Source organism: Aotus nancymaae, unplaced genomic scaffold, assembly GCF_030222135.1.
Source record: "Aotus nancymaae isolate 86718 unplaced genomic scaffold, 86718_ANA_hifiasm-v0.15.2.pri h1tg000043l, whole genome shotgun sequence".
Taxonomy (NCBI): Eukaryota; Metazoa; Chordata; class Mammalia; order Primates; family Aotidae; genus Aotus; species Aotus nancymaae.
Window position 1 is genome coordinate 4,574,130 of NW_026988457.1, and position 15,075 is coordinate 4,589,204.

The window sequence follows — 15,075 nt, forward strand, 5'->3', positions numbered from 1 at the left end:
AGCCATTTGGAGGCTCTTTCAAGCACTTAGGTAAAAGATGAAGATGAACTAGACAAAAGCAATGGAAGTAGTGAAAGCAGTCAGATTCTTTTATTTTGAAGGTAGGGAGACAGTGCAGGATGGTGTGAGCATTAGGAAGAATGGAATTGCCACTTAGAAGGAAAGACTGAAAGAAAAGCAAGTATGTGGAGAAGTTCAGGAGCTCTGTTTTGGATAGCTAAGTTTTAGATGCTTATTAGGCATCTAAGTAGAAACATCTACTTGACAGTTACATAGGAGTATGTTCAGAGGAATGGCTGGATATGAATTTGGGAGTCATCAACTTACAAGTGATGTTTAAAGCCATTAGACTGGATAAGGTCATTGTAGGCATGGGAGCAGATAGAGAAGGGAAGAGATCCAAGACCTGATTGAAGCCTTTTATGCTTAGAAGCAGGGGAATATAAATATAAATGTAAAGGAATCAGTAAAAGAAATAGAGGAATGGGCAGAAAGGTCGGAGGAGTACTGGAGAGAGTGAGGTATGCTGAAAGCCAAGAGGAAAAAAAGAATTGTCGAGTTGTGAGAGTGATTAAGTCTGCCACATGCTATTTCGTAGAATTGATAATGAAGTGTACCAAGAATTGATCATTGGCTTTAACACCGTGGAGGAGCACTCTCAGTGAATTGATGTGGGACAGAGGAAATGGAGGGAAAGGCGGAATGATAGTGAATATAGGCATTTCAAGGATTTTTGCTTTAAGAGATGAAAAGAAATGAATCAGTAGCCAAAAGGGGAATCGGGATCAAGAAAAAATTTGCTTTTTCAGATCAAAGTGCTAATAGCTTACTGATGAGGTACTGTATGCTGATGAGAAAGCCAATAAAGAAGGTAGAATGAAAGATGGAAGCAAAACAGGAACAGCTGTGGGCACTGTTCTCAGATACTCTGTGGGTATGGTATCCAGAGCCTGTCTTGAGATTGGCCTTAGTTAGCAGGAAAGACTGTTCATCTGTAATCACAGGAAAAAGGAGTAAAGTATGTAGGTACAGATACCAGTGGAAGAGTTAGTATACAAGAGAAAACTTGTGGCAGACCTCTTTTGATTGCTTCTGTTGCCTCGCTGAAACAGGGAACAAAATCATCAGCTGAGAGTCAGAATGAAGAAAAGGGTGCTGAAGGTATGAGAGGAGAGAAAAGGCGTGAAATAAGAAAGTGATAGACTGAATGACTAGGTAAATACATCATGACTGCCAGGGCCCACTGGAGGTTAATGTTCATGAATGTATTGTAGTTGTGTGATATTTTTTCAACCATCTTCAGCTCTGATGGTGTGGGCATGAAGTAGTTGGAAAATGGAATTTAACCAGGGCTGTAATTTAGCTGGGTAAGTACTGCAAAGCAAGAAGGGTGAAGAATTTGAGAGTATATGCAAAAGGAGGATTTTAATAATTGACCTGGGGTGCAATGCAAAGCAGAGACATTAGAAGAATGTGGATCAATGAACAGGAGATAAGAAAAGTTGGGCTGGGTGTGGTAGCTCACACGTGTAATTTCAGCACTTTGGGAGGCCTAGGCAGGCGGATCACAAGGTCAGGAGTTTGAGACCAGCCTGACCAGCATGATGAAACCCTGTCTATACTAAAAATACAAAAATTAGCTGGGTGTGGTGACATGCACCTATAATCCCAGCTACTCAGGAGGCTGAGGCAGGAGAATCGCGAATTCAGGAGGCGGAGGTTGTAGTGCGCCAAGGTCATGCCATTGCACTCCAGCCTGAGTGACAGAGCAAGACTCCATCTCCAAAAAAATAAATAAATAAATAAAAATAAACATGGATTGTAGGTCCCAGTGGGGCTGAAGGATTGTTTGAGTTAGGGTTTTAGAGAGTGTGAACTGAGCAGATCAAAGGTAGGTGGTTGAGGAAGGAGGTACTTGAAATTGAGATTCTGGGGGAAATGGAGTTATTGGAAATAAAAGTCTTGGGTATGTCCATTGGAGTGAGTTACCAATGGAAAATAGAGGACATGATCATTCAAGAAGAAAACAAGGAATCTGGGAGCCCATAGTATTGGAAGGATATGGGCTTCCATTATTACCAGGAAACAAGGCCATCGTGATGACAAAATGACAATGAGTTTTGAGTTAACATCTTCAAGGAATGAAAGGGAGTGAGTGAGCCAGGGGTCAATAGATGCCTGTAGCAAGGAGCAGTAATGAATAACAGAGTCTGATAACATGAGATTCAAAACTGAGTGTTTTTAGAGTGGGAGGAGCAGCAGTGAAGCATGAAGAAGACATCTACTCCATCTCGGCCTCCAGTAGCAGAAGGTCTGCAGAGGCAGCTGTGCCGGCAGACAAGAACCAGGTTTGTTGCAACAAGATGGCAATGAGAGTGCCTGCAGGAAAGGGTGAGGGAAGTGGAGATTCTGCTGAGTTCCAGAGGGCCCAGTGAAAGGATTCCAAGAGATGGAGAGGTAGGAGGACATGGTGCCCAGAAAGGCCACATCCAGAGCCTCCTGGAAACAGAAACCAGGGAATTTAGGATGACTGAGAGCCTGTGCTGCCTTTTTTAAATGTTTTAATATTTGTGTGTACATAGCAGGTGTATATATATATGGGAGCCTGTGCTTCTTATGGGGACTGATACGAGATTAGCTTTTGGCCCTAAGGCAAGGTGTGTGGGAGAAGAAAAAGTGAGGAGGCCTAGATGTCAGAGGAGTCTAGCTAAACCACTGAAGAACTGCTGCCGAATTCACAGCAACCATGAGTAAAAATGCTGATGATCATCAAGTCAAGGATAGTCTGGAGCAGTTAAGATGTCACTTTACATGGGAGTTATCAAATAAAGATGATGAAATGCCCGATTTGGAAAACAAAGTCTTGGACCAGATTGGGTTTCTAGACACCAAATACAGTAGGGGAATACACAACCTAGTAGCATATGTGAAACACCTGGAAAGGCCAGAACGAGGAAGTGCTAGAGAACTCGAAAGAAGCTGAACACTTGATCCAGAAAGAACATGCCAGTTAGATGTGAGAAGTCTGGTGACCAGGGGCGACTTTGCCTGGGTGTATTGCCACATGAGCAGACTGGCAGAAGACCAGACTTATCAGTTCTGCTCTTAGTTATTTCTTGTCTTCTGCTAGCTTTTGAATTTGTTTGTTCTTACTTCTCTAGTTCTTTTAACTGTGGTGTTAGGATGTTGATTTTAAATCTTTCCCACTTTATCCTGTGGGCATGTAGCGCTATAAATTTCCCTCTTAAACACTGCTTTGGCTGTGTCCCAGAGATTCTGGCAAGTTGTGTCTTTGTTCTCATTGGTTTCAAAGAACTTCCTTATTTCTGCCTTCGTTTCATTATTCACCCAGTAGTCATTCAGCAGCAGATTGTTCAGTTTCCGTGTAGTCATGCAGTTTTGAGTGAGTTTTTTTATCCTGAGTTCTAATTTGATTGCATTGTGGTCTGAGAAACTATTCGTTATGATTTCCGTCCTTTTGCATTTGCTGAGGAGTGTTTTACTTCCAATTATGTGGCCAATTTTAGAATAAGTGCTATGTAGTGCTGAGAAGAATGTATACCCTGCTGATTTGGGGTCGAGAGTTCTGTAGATGTCTATTAGGTCTGCTTGGTCCAGAGCTGAGTTCAAGTCCTGAATATCGTCATTAATTTGTTGTCTCATTGTTCTAATATTGACAGTGGGGTGTTAAAGTCTCCCACTATTGTTCCATTGATCTCTTTACCATTATGTAATGCCCTTCTTTGTCTCTTTTGGCATTTGTTGGTTTAAAGTCTGTTTCATCAGGAACTAGGATTGCAATCCCTGCTTTGTTGTTTTTTTTTTTTTTTTTTTTGCTTTCCATTTGCTTGGTAAATATTCCCCCATCCCTTTATTTTGAGCCTATGTGTCTCTGCATGTGAAATGGGTCTCCTGTACAGCACACCAGTAGGTCTTGACTCTTTATCCAATTTGCCAGTCTGTGTCTTTTAATTGGGGCATTTAGTCCATTTACATTTAAGGCTAATATTGTTATGTGTGAATTTGTTTCTGTCATTATGATGCTAGCTGGTTGTGTTGCCCATTAGTTGATGCAGTTTCTTCATAGTGTCAATGGTCTTTACAATTTGGCATGTTTTGCAGTGGTTGGTACCAGTTTTTCCTTTCCATTTTTAGTGCTTCCTTCAGGGGCTCTTGTAAGGCAGGCCTAGTGGTGACAAAATCTCTCAGCATTTGCTTGTCTGTAAAGGATTTTATTTCTCCTTCGCTTATGAAGCTTTGTTTGGCTGGATATGATATTCTGGGTTGAAAGTTCTTTTCTTTAAGAATGTTGAGGCCAGGCGCAGTGGCTCACACCTGTAATCCAGCACTTTGGGAGGCCAGGGTAGGTGGATCACCTGAGGACGGGAGTTCTAGACCAGCCTGACCAACATAGAGAAACCATGTCTCTACTAAAAATAGAAAATTAGCTGGGCGTGGTGGCACATGTCTGTAATCCCAGCTACTCAGGAGGCTGAGGCAGGAGAATTGCTTGAAGCTGAAAGGCATTGGTTGCAGTGAGCTGAGATCACGCCATTGCACTCCAGCATGGGCAACAAAAGCAAATCTTTGTCTCAAAAAAAAAAAGGTGAATATTGGCTCTCACTCTCTTCTGGCTTGTAGGGTTTCTGCAGAGAAATCCGCTGTTAGTCTGATGGGCTTCCCTTTGTGGGTAACTCTACCTTTCTCTAAACTCTACCTTTCGCTGTCTGCCCTTAACATTTTTTCCTTCATTGCAACCATAGTGAATCTGATGATTATGTGTCTTGGGGTTGCTCATCTTGAGGAGTATCTTTGTGATGTTCTCTGTTATTTCCTGAATTTGAATGTTGGCCTGTCTTGCTAGGTTGGGGAAGTTCTCCTGGATAATATCCGGAAGAGTGTTTTCCAACTTGGTTCCATTCTCCCCGTCACTTTCAGGTACACCAAACATATATTTAGTCTTTTCACATAGTCTCATATTTCTTGGAGGCTTTGTTCCTTTTCATTCTTTTTTCTCTAATCTTGTCTTCAAGCTTATTTTATTAAGTTGGTCTTCAATCTCTGATATCCTTTCTTCTGCTTGATCGATTTGGCTATTGATACTTGTGTATGCTTCACGAAGTTTTCGTGCTGTGTTTTTCAGCTCCATCAGGTCATTTATGTTCTTCTCTGAACTGGTTATTCTAGCTAGCAATTTTTGTAACCTTTTTTCAAGGTTCTTAGCTTCCCTCCATTGGGTTAGAACATGTTCTTTTAGCTTGGAAGAGTTTGTTATTACCCACCTTCTGAAGCCTACTTCTGTCAGTGCATCAAATTCATTCTCCAGCCAGTTTTGTTCCCTTGCTGGAGAGGAGTTGTGATCCTTTGGAGGAGAAGAGGAGTTCTGGTTTTGGGAATTTTCAGCCTTTTTGCGCTGGTTTTTCCTTATCTTCATGGATTTATCTACCTTTAGTCTTTGATGTTGGTGACCTTTGAATGGGGTTTTTGTGTGGATGTCATTTCTGTTGATGTTGATACTATTCCTTTCTGTTTGTTAGTTTTCCTTCTAACAGGCCCCTCTGCTGCAGGTCTGCTGGAGTTTGCTGGAGGTCCACTCCAAGACCCTGTTTGCTTGGGTATCACCAGCAGAGGCTGCAGAACAGCAAAGATTGTTGCCTGTTCCTTCCTCTGGAAGCTTTGTCCCAGAGCTGCACCTGCCAGCTGCACCTGCTGGGAGTTGTCTCCCAGTCAGGGGGCACAGGGGTTAGGGACCCACTTGAGGTGGCACTCTGTCCCTTAACAGAGCTTGAGTGCTGTGCTGGGAGATCCACTGCTCTTGGAAATCCACCGCTGTCTTCAGAACTAGCAGGCAGGAATGTTTTAAGTCTGTTGAAGCTGCGCCCACAGCCACCCCTTCCCCGAGATGCTCTGTCCCAGGGAGATGGGAGTTTTATCTATAAGCCCCTGACTGGGGCTGCTGCCTTTCTTTCAGAGATGCCCTGTGCAGAGAGGAGGAATCTAGAGAGGCAATCTGGCTACAGCAGCTTTGCTGAGCTGTGGTGAGCTCTACCCAGTTCGAACTTCCCAGAGGCTTTGTTTACATTGTGGGGAGAAAACCACCTACCTACTCAAGCCTCAGTAATGGTGGACACCCCTTTCCCCACCAAGCTCGAGTGTCCCAGGTCTACTTCAGACTACTGTGCTGGCAGTGAGAATCTCAAACCAGTGGATCTTAGCTTGCTGGGCTCTGTGGGGGTGGGATTCACTGAGCTGGACCACTTGGCTCCCTGGCTTCAGCCCCCTTTCCAGGGGAGTGAACGGTCTCTCTGGCATTCCAGGCACCACTGGGGTATGAAGAAAAAAAACTCCTACCGCTAGCTTGCTGTCAGCCCAAACAGCCGCCCAGTTTTGTGCTTGAAACCTAGGGCCCTGGTGTTGTAGGTACCCGAGGGAATCTCCTGGTCTGTGGGTTGCAGAGACCATGGGAAAGTGTAGTATCTGGGTTGGAGTGTACCATTCCTCATGGCATGGTCCCTCACGGCTTCCCTTGGCTAGGGGAGGGAGTTCCTCAACCCCTTGTGCCTTCCGGGTGAGGCAATGCCCCACCCTGCTTCTGCTCACCCTCCGTGGGCTCCACTCACTATCTAACCAGTCCCAATGAGATGAGCCGGGTACCTCAATTGGAAATGCAGAAATCACCTGCCTTCTGTGTTGATCTCACTAGGAGCTGCAGACTGGAGCTGTTCCTATTTGGCCACCTTGCCAGCCATAAACTCTTTTTTTTTTTTTTTTTTTTTTTAAATCAGGCCTTGTGTTAGATGATTTTGCTCAACTGTAGGCTGATATAAGTGTTCTGAACACATTTAAGATAGGCTAAGCTAAGCCCTGATGCTCAGTAGGTTAGATGTATTAAATGCATTTTCAACTAACAATGGGTTTATTGTGACATAACCCCATCGTGAGTCGAGTAGCATCTGTGTTTCCAGATAAGGCTACATCCACAGGTACTGGAAATTGGTCACAATGCATCCTGTAACATGCTGGAACTTTACTTATGTCTGTCAGTCCTGGTCATCTGTTTTTTTCCCCTGCAGTTTTTTCTCATTTACGTTCAGAAGAAGAAAAATGTAAAGATACCTCTTCTGTTTGCTTTTCTTCAGATTTAGGAATATATAATTCTCAAAAATGTTGTCCTTTTACCAGTTTAGTTGGGGAAGGAGATTAGTCTGTGAGCCTTCCTGTGCTTAGCTCTTAGCTCTATCTATAATCTTCTGTTTCTTAATCACCAGAGTTTACACTTTATCTCAGGATAGTCCTTGTTTCCTGTGAATGTTTCCTTTTTAAAATTTAATTTGTTGTTAAGTGTTAATGTTCTATTAGAAAATGTCAAGGAGCCACCTTAAACCAGAAGTCTTTATCACTCAGATCTAGTCATGATGCCTCCCAGCTTAAAATCTTCAGTGGTTCCCTGTCCCTTAGAAAATGAAACCCAGACTCCTTTGTATACCCCTAGAACCATTTAGCTTACTACCTTAAACCACCACCATACACACCTCAGCTAAACTCTGTAATGTTAGGCTAATTCCTGTAATGTCAGGACTTTGGGAGGCTGAGGCAGGAGGCTCATTTGAGGCTCGGAGTTTGAGGCAAGCCTGGGCAACATAGCAAGACTCTGTCTCTATAAGAATAAAAACTAAATTAAAAAAAATACTTTGAAAATAATAATAAAACATAAACTGTACAGTTTCATATTCCTGATGCACTATAACAGTTAATGCTTCCTACCTTTAAAAGTTTCTTTATTTTGCTTAGAATGCTCTTTTATTCTCCCCCTTTTGATGAATTGATCCTATTCGTTATTTAGCTCAAATGTTACCTCCCTAGCCAGATGCTTACAGTCTGGGATAGATCTTCCTTCCTCCAGCTTTGAAGCATATTGTATGTTTGACTGTTTCAGCACTTGTCACATGGTCTGTGATTCTACCTGTACCCTTCTGAATAACCCACCTACTAGCCCCAGTAATACAATGATCTCTTCAAGACAGGGACTCTCGATTTCTACTTCCACTTCTGATATAATGAGTTGAAGAAGGGGTCAGTTGTTGAAAACTCCAGGTATACAGTATCTCATACAGTCCTCATAGTCACACTGTTCATTTGCTATTATCATCCCACTTTACAATGGGGAAACTGGAGCTCAGAGAGGTGAAGTAGCCTGCTCAGGGTCACAATGCTATAAATTGATTTGAACTCATGCTTCCAGGCCCTAAAGCTCTTAGGTACTTTCTTATACTTCATGCTGACAAAAGCAAACTCAACATTTGAGAGTTGGGCCTAAAACAGGGACATCTATATTTTTAACCTAATGCTTTGGTACTGTATTACAGAAACACTGTGACATATAATGAATTAATTAAATGAGATCATTTCTTAGGTTGGGAAAGATTTGTTTTGGGAAAGCCTGTTTACCTGGGAAACAGACTTCCAGATTTCATGTAGGCTATTAGGAAATGCCCTTAGGGACAGCACCTGTGAGAAGCAAATGCAGCAGGATTGGGCAGAGGGAGAAGAAAGGTTCAGTCAATCCCACAGGACTTCTGGAGCTGGTGGCCCTTCGGAGTCATGCCAACCTGAGGCAAGGGCCAGTCATTGCATACTGGCTCCTCCAGGGAGCGGCATAGCCTTAAGCCAGACGATACCTTTCGACAGAGGGCAAGTCTAGGAAGGAACTCAGAGGTGAGTTGTCAATAGCTAGCACTCCCTGAAAGCTGGAGGATCACATGCCTTGGTCCTGAAGGGGATCTGCACCTGCACCATGGTATCCACCCCAGGTGGAATCTGTGACAGTGGTTTTATAAATTGCTAAGTCCTTTGTTGTTTCAGTGAGATTTTCTAAAAGGAATTTAAAAGGTTTGAATAATTCTATGCAAGTTCAAAGTAAGCCAGACCACAAAGTTGCAATATAATTTTCTTCTTATCCTTTTATTTTTATGGAGATTTACTTAGTGTCAGCAATCTAAAAGTATTACACCAGCAATTTTTCCAATTGTTATCAGTCCTGCAAGTTGCATGGTAATTAAATAAGTAAGACTTCCATTTCTTTTGATGGGATTTGATCCAGACATGAAACCTCCACTTATAAAAAAGTGGAATGAGGAAACTACACTGTTAATTTAACTTTTTATTTTTCTGTATTCTAAATGTTTTTCGGTAAACATGTATTTTATAATTGGGGAAAACAAGATAATTTGGGAGAAGGACTGTACTATCAAGTTTTCAATATAATTAGAGGCAGATTCCAAAATTAGAAAATGGAACATGCTTGAGAAACTTATAATTTCTTTAAAAGCAGTGTTTAAGATCCATTAAATAAATTTACTTGTAAAGTGAAAGAAAAGATGAACCATCACTTGCGATAGGATAAATCCTTATCTGAGAATCATATTTTCATTCCCTATTATTTACAAGGGGTACATAATTCTCAGTAACAAAAACCAGAAAGTATAAATAGTAGAATTAAATGCTTAGTGCCTCCTCCAACTCTAGCTTTCCTTGCCTGAGTTCTATCCTGGCTTATCCAAGGATAGAATGGATAACACCTACCCATCTTTCACATTAGAATTTTATAACTCTTGGCCAGGCACAGTGGCTCACACCTGTAATCCCAGCACTTTGTGAGGCCAAGGCAGGCAGGCAGATCACTTGAGGCCAGGAGTTCAGGACCAGCCTGGCCAACATGGTCAAAACCTGGCGCTACTAAAAATACAAAAATTAGCTGGGCATAGTGGTACTCACCTGTAATCCCAGCTACTTGGGAAGCTGAGGCAGGAGAATTTCTTGAACCTGAGAGTGGAAGTTGCAGTGACCCAAGATTGCACCACTGCACCCCAGCCTGGGCCTCAGAGCAAGACTGCATCTCAAAAAAGAAAAAATTATAACTCCTTATTTTGAACTAATTTCAGACCTTTAAAAGGTTGCAAAAATCATGGAGTTTCCAAATATTCCTCACCTAGCTTCCCCTGATGTTAACATCTTGCATAACCATAGTACAATTAGAATCAGGAAGTTAATAGTGGTATGATTACTACCCATACTATAGATGTATTTGAAAATTTATTTGAGTTTAAGGTATTTTACCCTGTTTCTCCTTTTTTATTCTGGGATCCCACATTGCATTTAGTCATTTTTTTCCTCTCTGTTTTCTACCAATCTTTAACAATTCCTGCCTTCTTTTTCATGATCATAATGCTTTTGAATAGAATGATCAATTATTTCGTAGCATTCCCCTCAGTTTGAGTTCGTCTGATGTTTTCTCATGACTAGGATGAAGTTAGGCGTTTCTGGCAAGACTACCACTGAAGTGGTGATGTGTCTTTCTCATATATCATATCAAGGGGTTAATGATGTTGCTTTTTTTTTGCTTTTTTTTTTTTTTTTTTTTTTTTTTGAGACGGAGTCTCGCTCTTGTTACCCAGGCTGGAGTGCAATGGCGCGATCTCGGCTCACCGCAACCTCCGCCTCCTGGGTTCAGGCAATTCTCCTGCCTCAGCCTCCTGAGTAGCTGGGATTACAGGCACACGCCACCGTGCCCAGCTAATTTTTTTGTATTAATAGAGACGGGGTTTCACAATGTTGACCAGGATGGTCTCGATCTCTCGACCTCGTGATCCACCCACCTCGGCCTCCCAAAGTGCTGGGATTACAGGCTTGAGCCACCGCGCCCGGCTGATGTTGCTTTTAATCACTTGGTTGAGGTGGTATCTGCTGGGTTTCACCTCTGTAAAATAACTTCCTTTTTCTTTGTAGTTAATAAATATCTTGGGGGAGATTCCTTGAGACTGCGAATCCTATTTCACATCAAACTTAATTAATTTAGCATTCATCAGTTAATTTTGATTTCGACAGTTATTACTGTGGTATTAGCCTAATTACGATTTTTCCCCCCTTCTTTCCTTCTACATTAATTGGAATTCATTGGAATTCTGTAAGGAAAAGCTATGCCCTTTCCTCCAGTGTATTTATTTGGTTATTTGTATCAGTCTAGACTTAACATTTATTTTATTCTGCAGGTTAAAATTTAGTACCTTCATTATTTTATTGTTTAGCTTTTTTTTTTTTTTTTTTTTTTTTTAAGTTTTGGACATTAGGAGCTTTTCACATGGACTCCTGTGTTCTTTCAACAAGGTTTCTTCATTTCTTGAACACTTCCTTATTTTTTGGCATCACAAGATGTTCCAGGTTCATCTTGTATGTTCCCTTCCCCAGTCTTGGAATCAGCCATTTCTCTTGTCTCCTTTTTTAGTAGAAAATGGTGTTTAGAACTAAGATCTGGTTGCTAGATATGCTCATTATTTTGCTGTGGAGGATCAGTACTGCCAGGCCCTCTCAGCAGACAGAGGTGGGAAATGTTTATTGTCCATTTTGGATTCCCTCATGTCTCATATCTAGTTGGATCTGTTTGTTGGTTGGTTTGTTGGGTATGTGAGGGGTATGTGAAATATCACTGTGGTTCTTGGAGTCAGACCTCTACGAAAAGATGTACTTAATGTCACTTCCTCCGTATCCCTGCAGTCCCAATCCTAATCCTCCTTCCCTACCCTGCTCCTTTAGTTTCTGGTTTATCCTTCCTGTATTTCTTTTGCTCAAATAAACAGATACATGTATATTTTCTTATATCCCCTTCTTTCTTATAAGAAGGGGAACATACTCTAGCCTTTCTTTTATGCTTTTTTTTTTTTCACTTAACACCATATCCTGGAAATCAGTTCATAGAAATCGGCTCACTCTTTTTTACAGCTATGTGGTACACCACTGTTTAGATGTACCATTGTTTATCTGGCTGTATCCCGTATATGAGCTAATAAAAGCGGCTTCCAATATTTTATAATTATAGTTTTTCAGTGAGTAACCTTGTTCACAGGTGTTTTCATGAACCTTATCTTCATGTGTATTTTACTGTTACTAGAGGTCTGTCTTCAGAGTGGAGTACAAGAAATGGGATTACTAGGTGGAAAGGTAAATGCATATGTAGCTTTGCTAGGTATTGCCAAATTTATCTCCAGAAAGATTGAACAAATCTGTACTCCTATCAGCAATGTATACGTATACCTGCTTCCACATGACCTCAGTAAAAGAATGCGTTGTCATATTGGTATTGAAATTTTAGCACTGTAAGTAGTAGGTCCTTTTGGAAAACCTGAGCTTTCACCATATTCAGCTATTTTGATTTGCTTTTACTATAAGCATATACCAAAATAAATAGGCATGTTAGAGGTTCCTTGCATCTTAAAATTTATCTAGCACATCTATAATGATATAACATTCTTTTTTTTATTCTAGGACTTGCTCCTTTGGTCTATTTGTCAGACAAATGTCATAATTTATTGGCAATAAAGTTTTGGATAGATCTTAATGAAGACATTATTAAACCTCATATGTTAATTGCTGCAAGCAACCTCCAGTGGCGACCAGAATCCAAATCAGGACTTCCTACTTTATTTGCTGGTGATTTTTCTGTGTTTTCTGCTAGTCCAAAAGAAGGCCACTTTCAAGAGATATTCAACAATTTGAAAAATACTGTTGAGGTAAGGTTACTTTCCAACATTACGATATTTTTCTATTTTGACAGTCAAGTATCAAGGAAATAGCTTTTATACAAATTGGATAGTTGACGTAGTATGTGAGGTAAAGTTTCATCATGTATTTATTAATTGCCCATAAACCTCAGGAGATAGAGGAATGGGGAAATGACAGCAACCAGAAGGAGAAGAATAACTTGAAGGGAAATGAGTTAGGAGAAATTGTGAAAAAGATGTTCAGAAATATAGACTATGTAAGCAAACTGGAAATTGGTGACGAGAATAATATGAGTTACCCGTGGTTTGCAGCAGTTGCCAGTGGGATCAGTTAATAATATGGAGACTACAAGTTTAAACTCCGATTTACACAGACATATCTCTTTGATTTGAATTAATCTCAAATAGGAGACACTGAAATTATTGTCCTTAAATCATGTATGCATTTTGTGCTTAAATCTGTATATACATTATATAATATTAGCTGGTGTTTACTGAGTACTTATGTGTCAGACCTTGTTCTAAGCTTCTGATTAAATTCTCTCCCAACCCTATGAGGTAGGGAACTGTTTTTCTATTTTGTCAGTGAGAAATAGGCTAAATGGCTTGCCTTAGGTCAAATGCCAGTTAGTAAAACTAGGATTCATGTTTAGGCCATCTGAATGCAGAACCCTAACTAGGAACTGCTATCCAATGCTGCTTCCCAGTAAAATTTTAGATTTCATGAATTGATAACTAGTGAAGAATTCACAAAAAATAAGCCTCTTAATTCTACAGTTTAGTATTTGAAATGTGTGTTATTCAGAATTGATATAAAAATATATTTTAAAAGCATTAGAGTAGCTAGCTGTTTAAAGAAAGCTGTGTTAGTATTTTACCTAAAGACTATGCATAGTGAATAACGCTCTTCTATATCTAGTTTCTAAATTAGGGGTGGGAGTTGTATTCATTATTTAGCTCCCATATAGTATATCTACTGTTTACACGCCAGATTTTCTTTTTCTTTTTCTTTTTCTTTTTTGGAGACAGAGTCTTGCTCTGTTACCCCCAGGCTGGAGTGCAGTAGTGCAATTTTTCAGCTCATTGCAGTCTCTGCCTCCTGGGCTCAAGCATGCCTCAGCCCCCCAAGTAGCTGGGACTACAGGTGCATGCCACCATGCCCAGCTAATTTTTGTATTTTTAGTAGAGACACGGTTTCACCATGTTGGACAGTCTGGTTTCGAACTCCTGGCCTTAAGCAGTCTACCCACCTCAGCCTCCCAAAGTGCTAGGTTTATAGGCATGAGCCACCGAGCCTGGCCTACACCCCACATTTTCTCTGAGACATGTTCAAAGGCAGTTCACTAATCCTGCTATAGAGATAACTGTCATTTACTTAGCATTTTAAAGTTTTACAAAATACTGTCATGAATTAGGTTAAACCATATGAAACTGCTGATATTTAACCAGTTGTGACTTCTCAAATAACAGTTTCATGTAGTTTAACCTATACATTATTCAATTAATTTTTGGAACAGATGTGGGGTAGGTGAGGCAATTCTCTCTTTTCACTAACTTAAGAAGTACCTTTATAGATGTGAGATGATTCCCAGCTGTTAAGTAGTAACTAGAGCTCGGACTTGAGCCCCAATCTTCCAGCTTCAATTCAGTATCATATGACAGCTTGCTGATTAAACTAAATATCTGAAGAGATCTCTTTCCTTCATACACACACACTTTTTCTCTCTTCCCCTCTCCCTATCAACTAGATTCCCTGAAATCACTGATAATGGTTTTGTAATTTTGCATCAGCATGTTTGACAGTTGGTGTCACATTTTGGGTGTCTTATTCATTTTTGGTCTGAACTTTTCATTTCTGCTTTTAAAGGAAATACTTTCAGAAACATAAATATTTGGGTTTGCAATTTATAAAGCAGCTTTTCCACTATTTTCTTAGAATATTGACATATTTTGCAATGAAGCAGAAAACAAGCTTATGTATATACTGCAGGCAAATGATCCCAAGTGGTCCACCCCAACTAAAGACTATACTTCAGAGCCACACACTGCTCAAATCATTCTTGGTACAGGAAATAAGCTTCTGGTAAGTTAATGTAAACCTAAGTAATATTATAAATCTTATATATGGAGTCCATCCTATATTCTGTTGTATACCTAGTAAACATGTAATTAAACTTAATTAGAAAGTGTGGTTGTTATGTGGCTCCTATAAGTATAGGCTATTTAGAAATTTTATTTATTCAAGGAAGATATGAAACTTTGGGTGCAGACTTTCCAATCAGGTGCTTTCATTTACATGTGATTGAAAAGTGTTTTTTGCCTATTTCTTTTAGTGTTCCATACAATTAGGGTTGTTTCTAAGCTGTTTAAGTGGTTAAATCAGAGTAGATGCAAATCAAGCTAAAGTCTTTAATACTGGCTAATAGCGCATTCTCAAATAGCTAATATTTGCTAAATGTATCTATATTTACTCATTTAATCCTCATAACAACCCTATGAGATAAAACCTAAGTCCTCACTT

General features: G+C 40.3%; 1 protein-coding gene across 5 annotated transcripts in view; it reads left to right on the forward strand.

The window, feature by feature from the left end:
* The window catches only part of BRCA2 (BRCA2 DNA repair associated), a 95,234-nt gene that overhangs the window by 77,366 nt on the left and 2,793 nt on the right, over positions 1-15,075 (forward strand). For all 5 annotated transcript variants that reach the window (XM_012465527.3, XM_012465529.3, XM_012465528.3 and 2 more), the window contains 2 exons: positions 12,319-12,563; positions 14,491-14,637. In XM_012465527.3, coding sequence (XP_012320950.2) covers positions 12,319-12,563; positions 14,491-14,637 — 392 coding nt within the window. The remainder of the gene's footprint in view (positions 1-12,318; positions 12,564-14,490; positions 14,638-15,075) is intronic.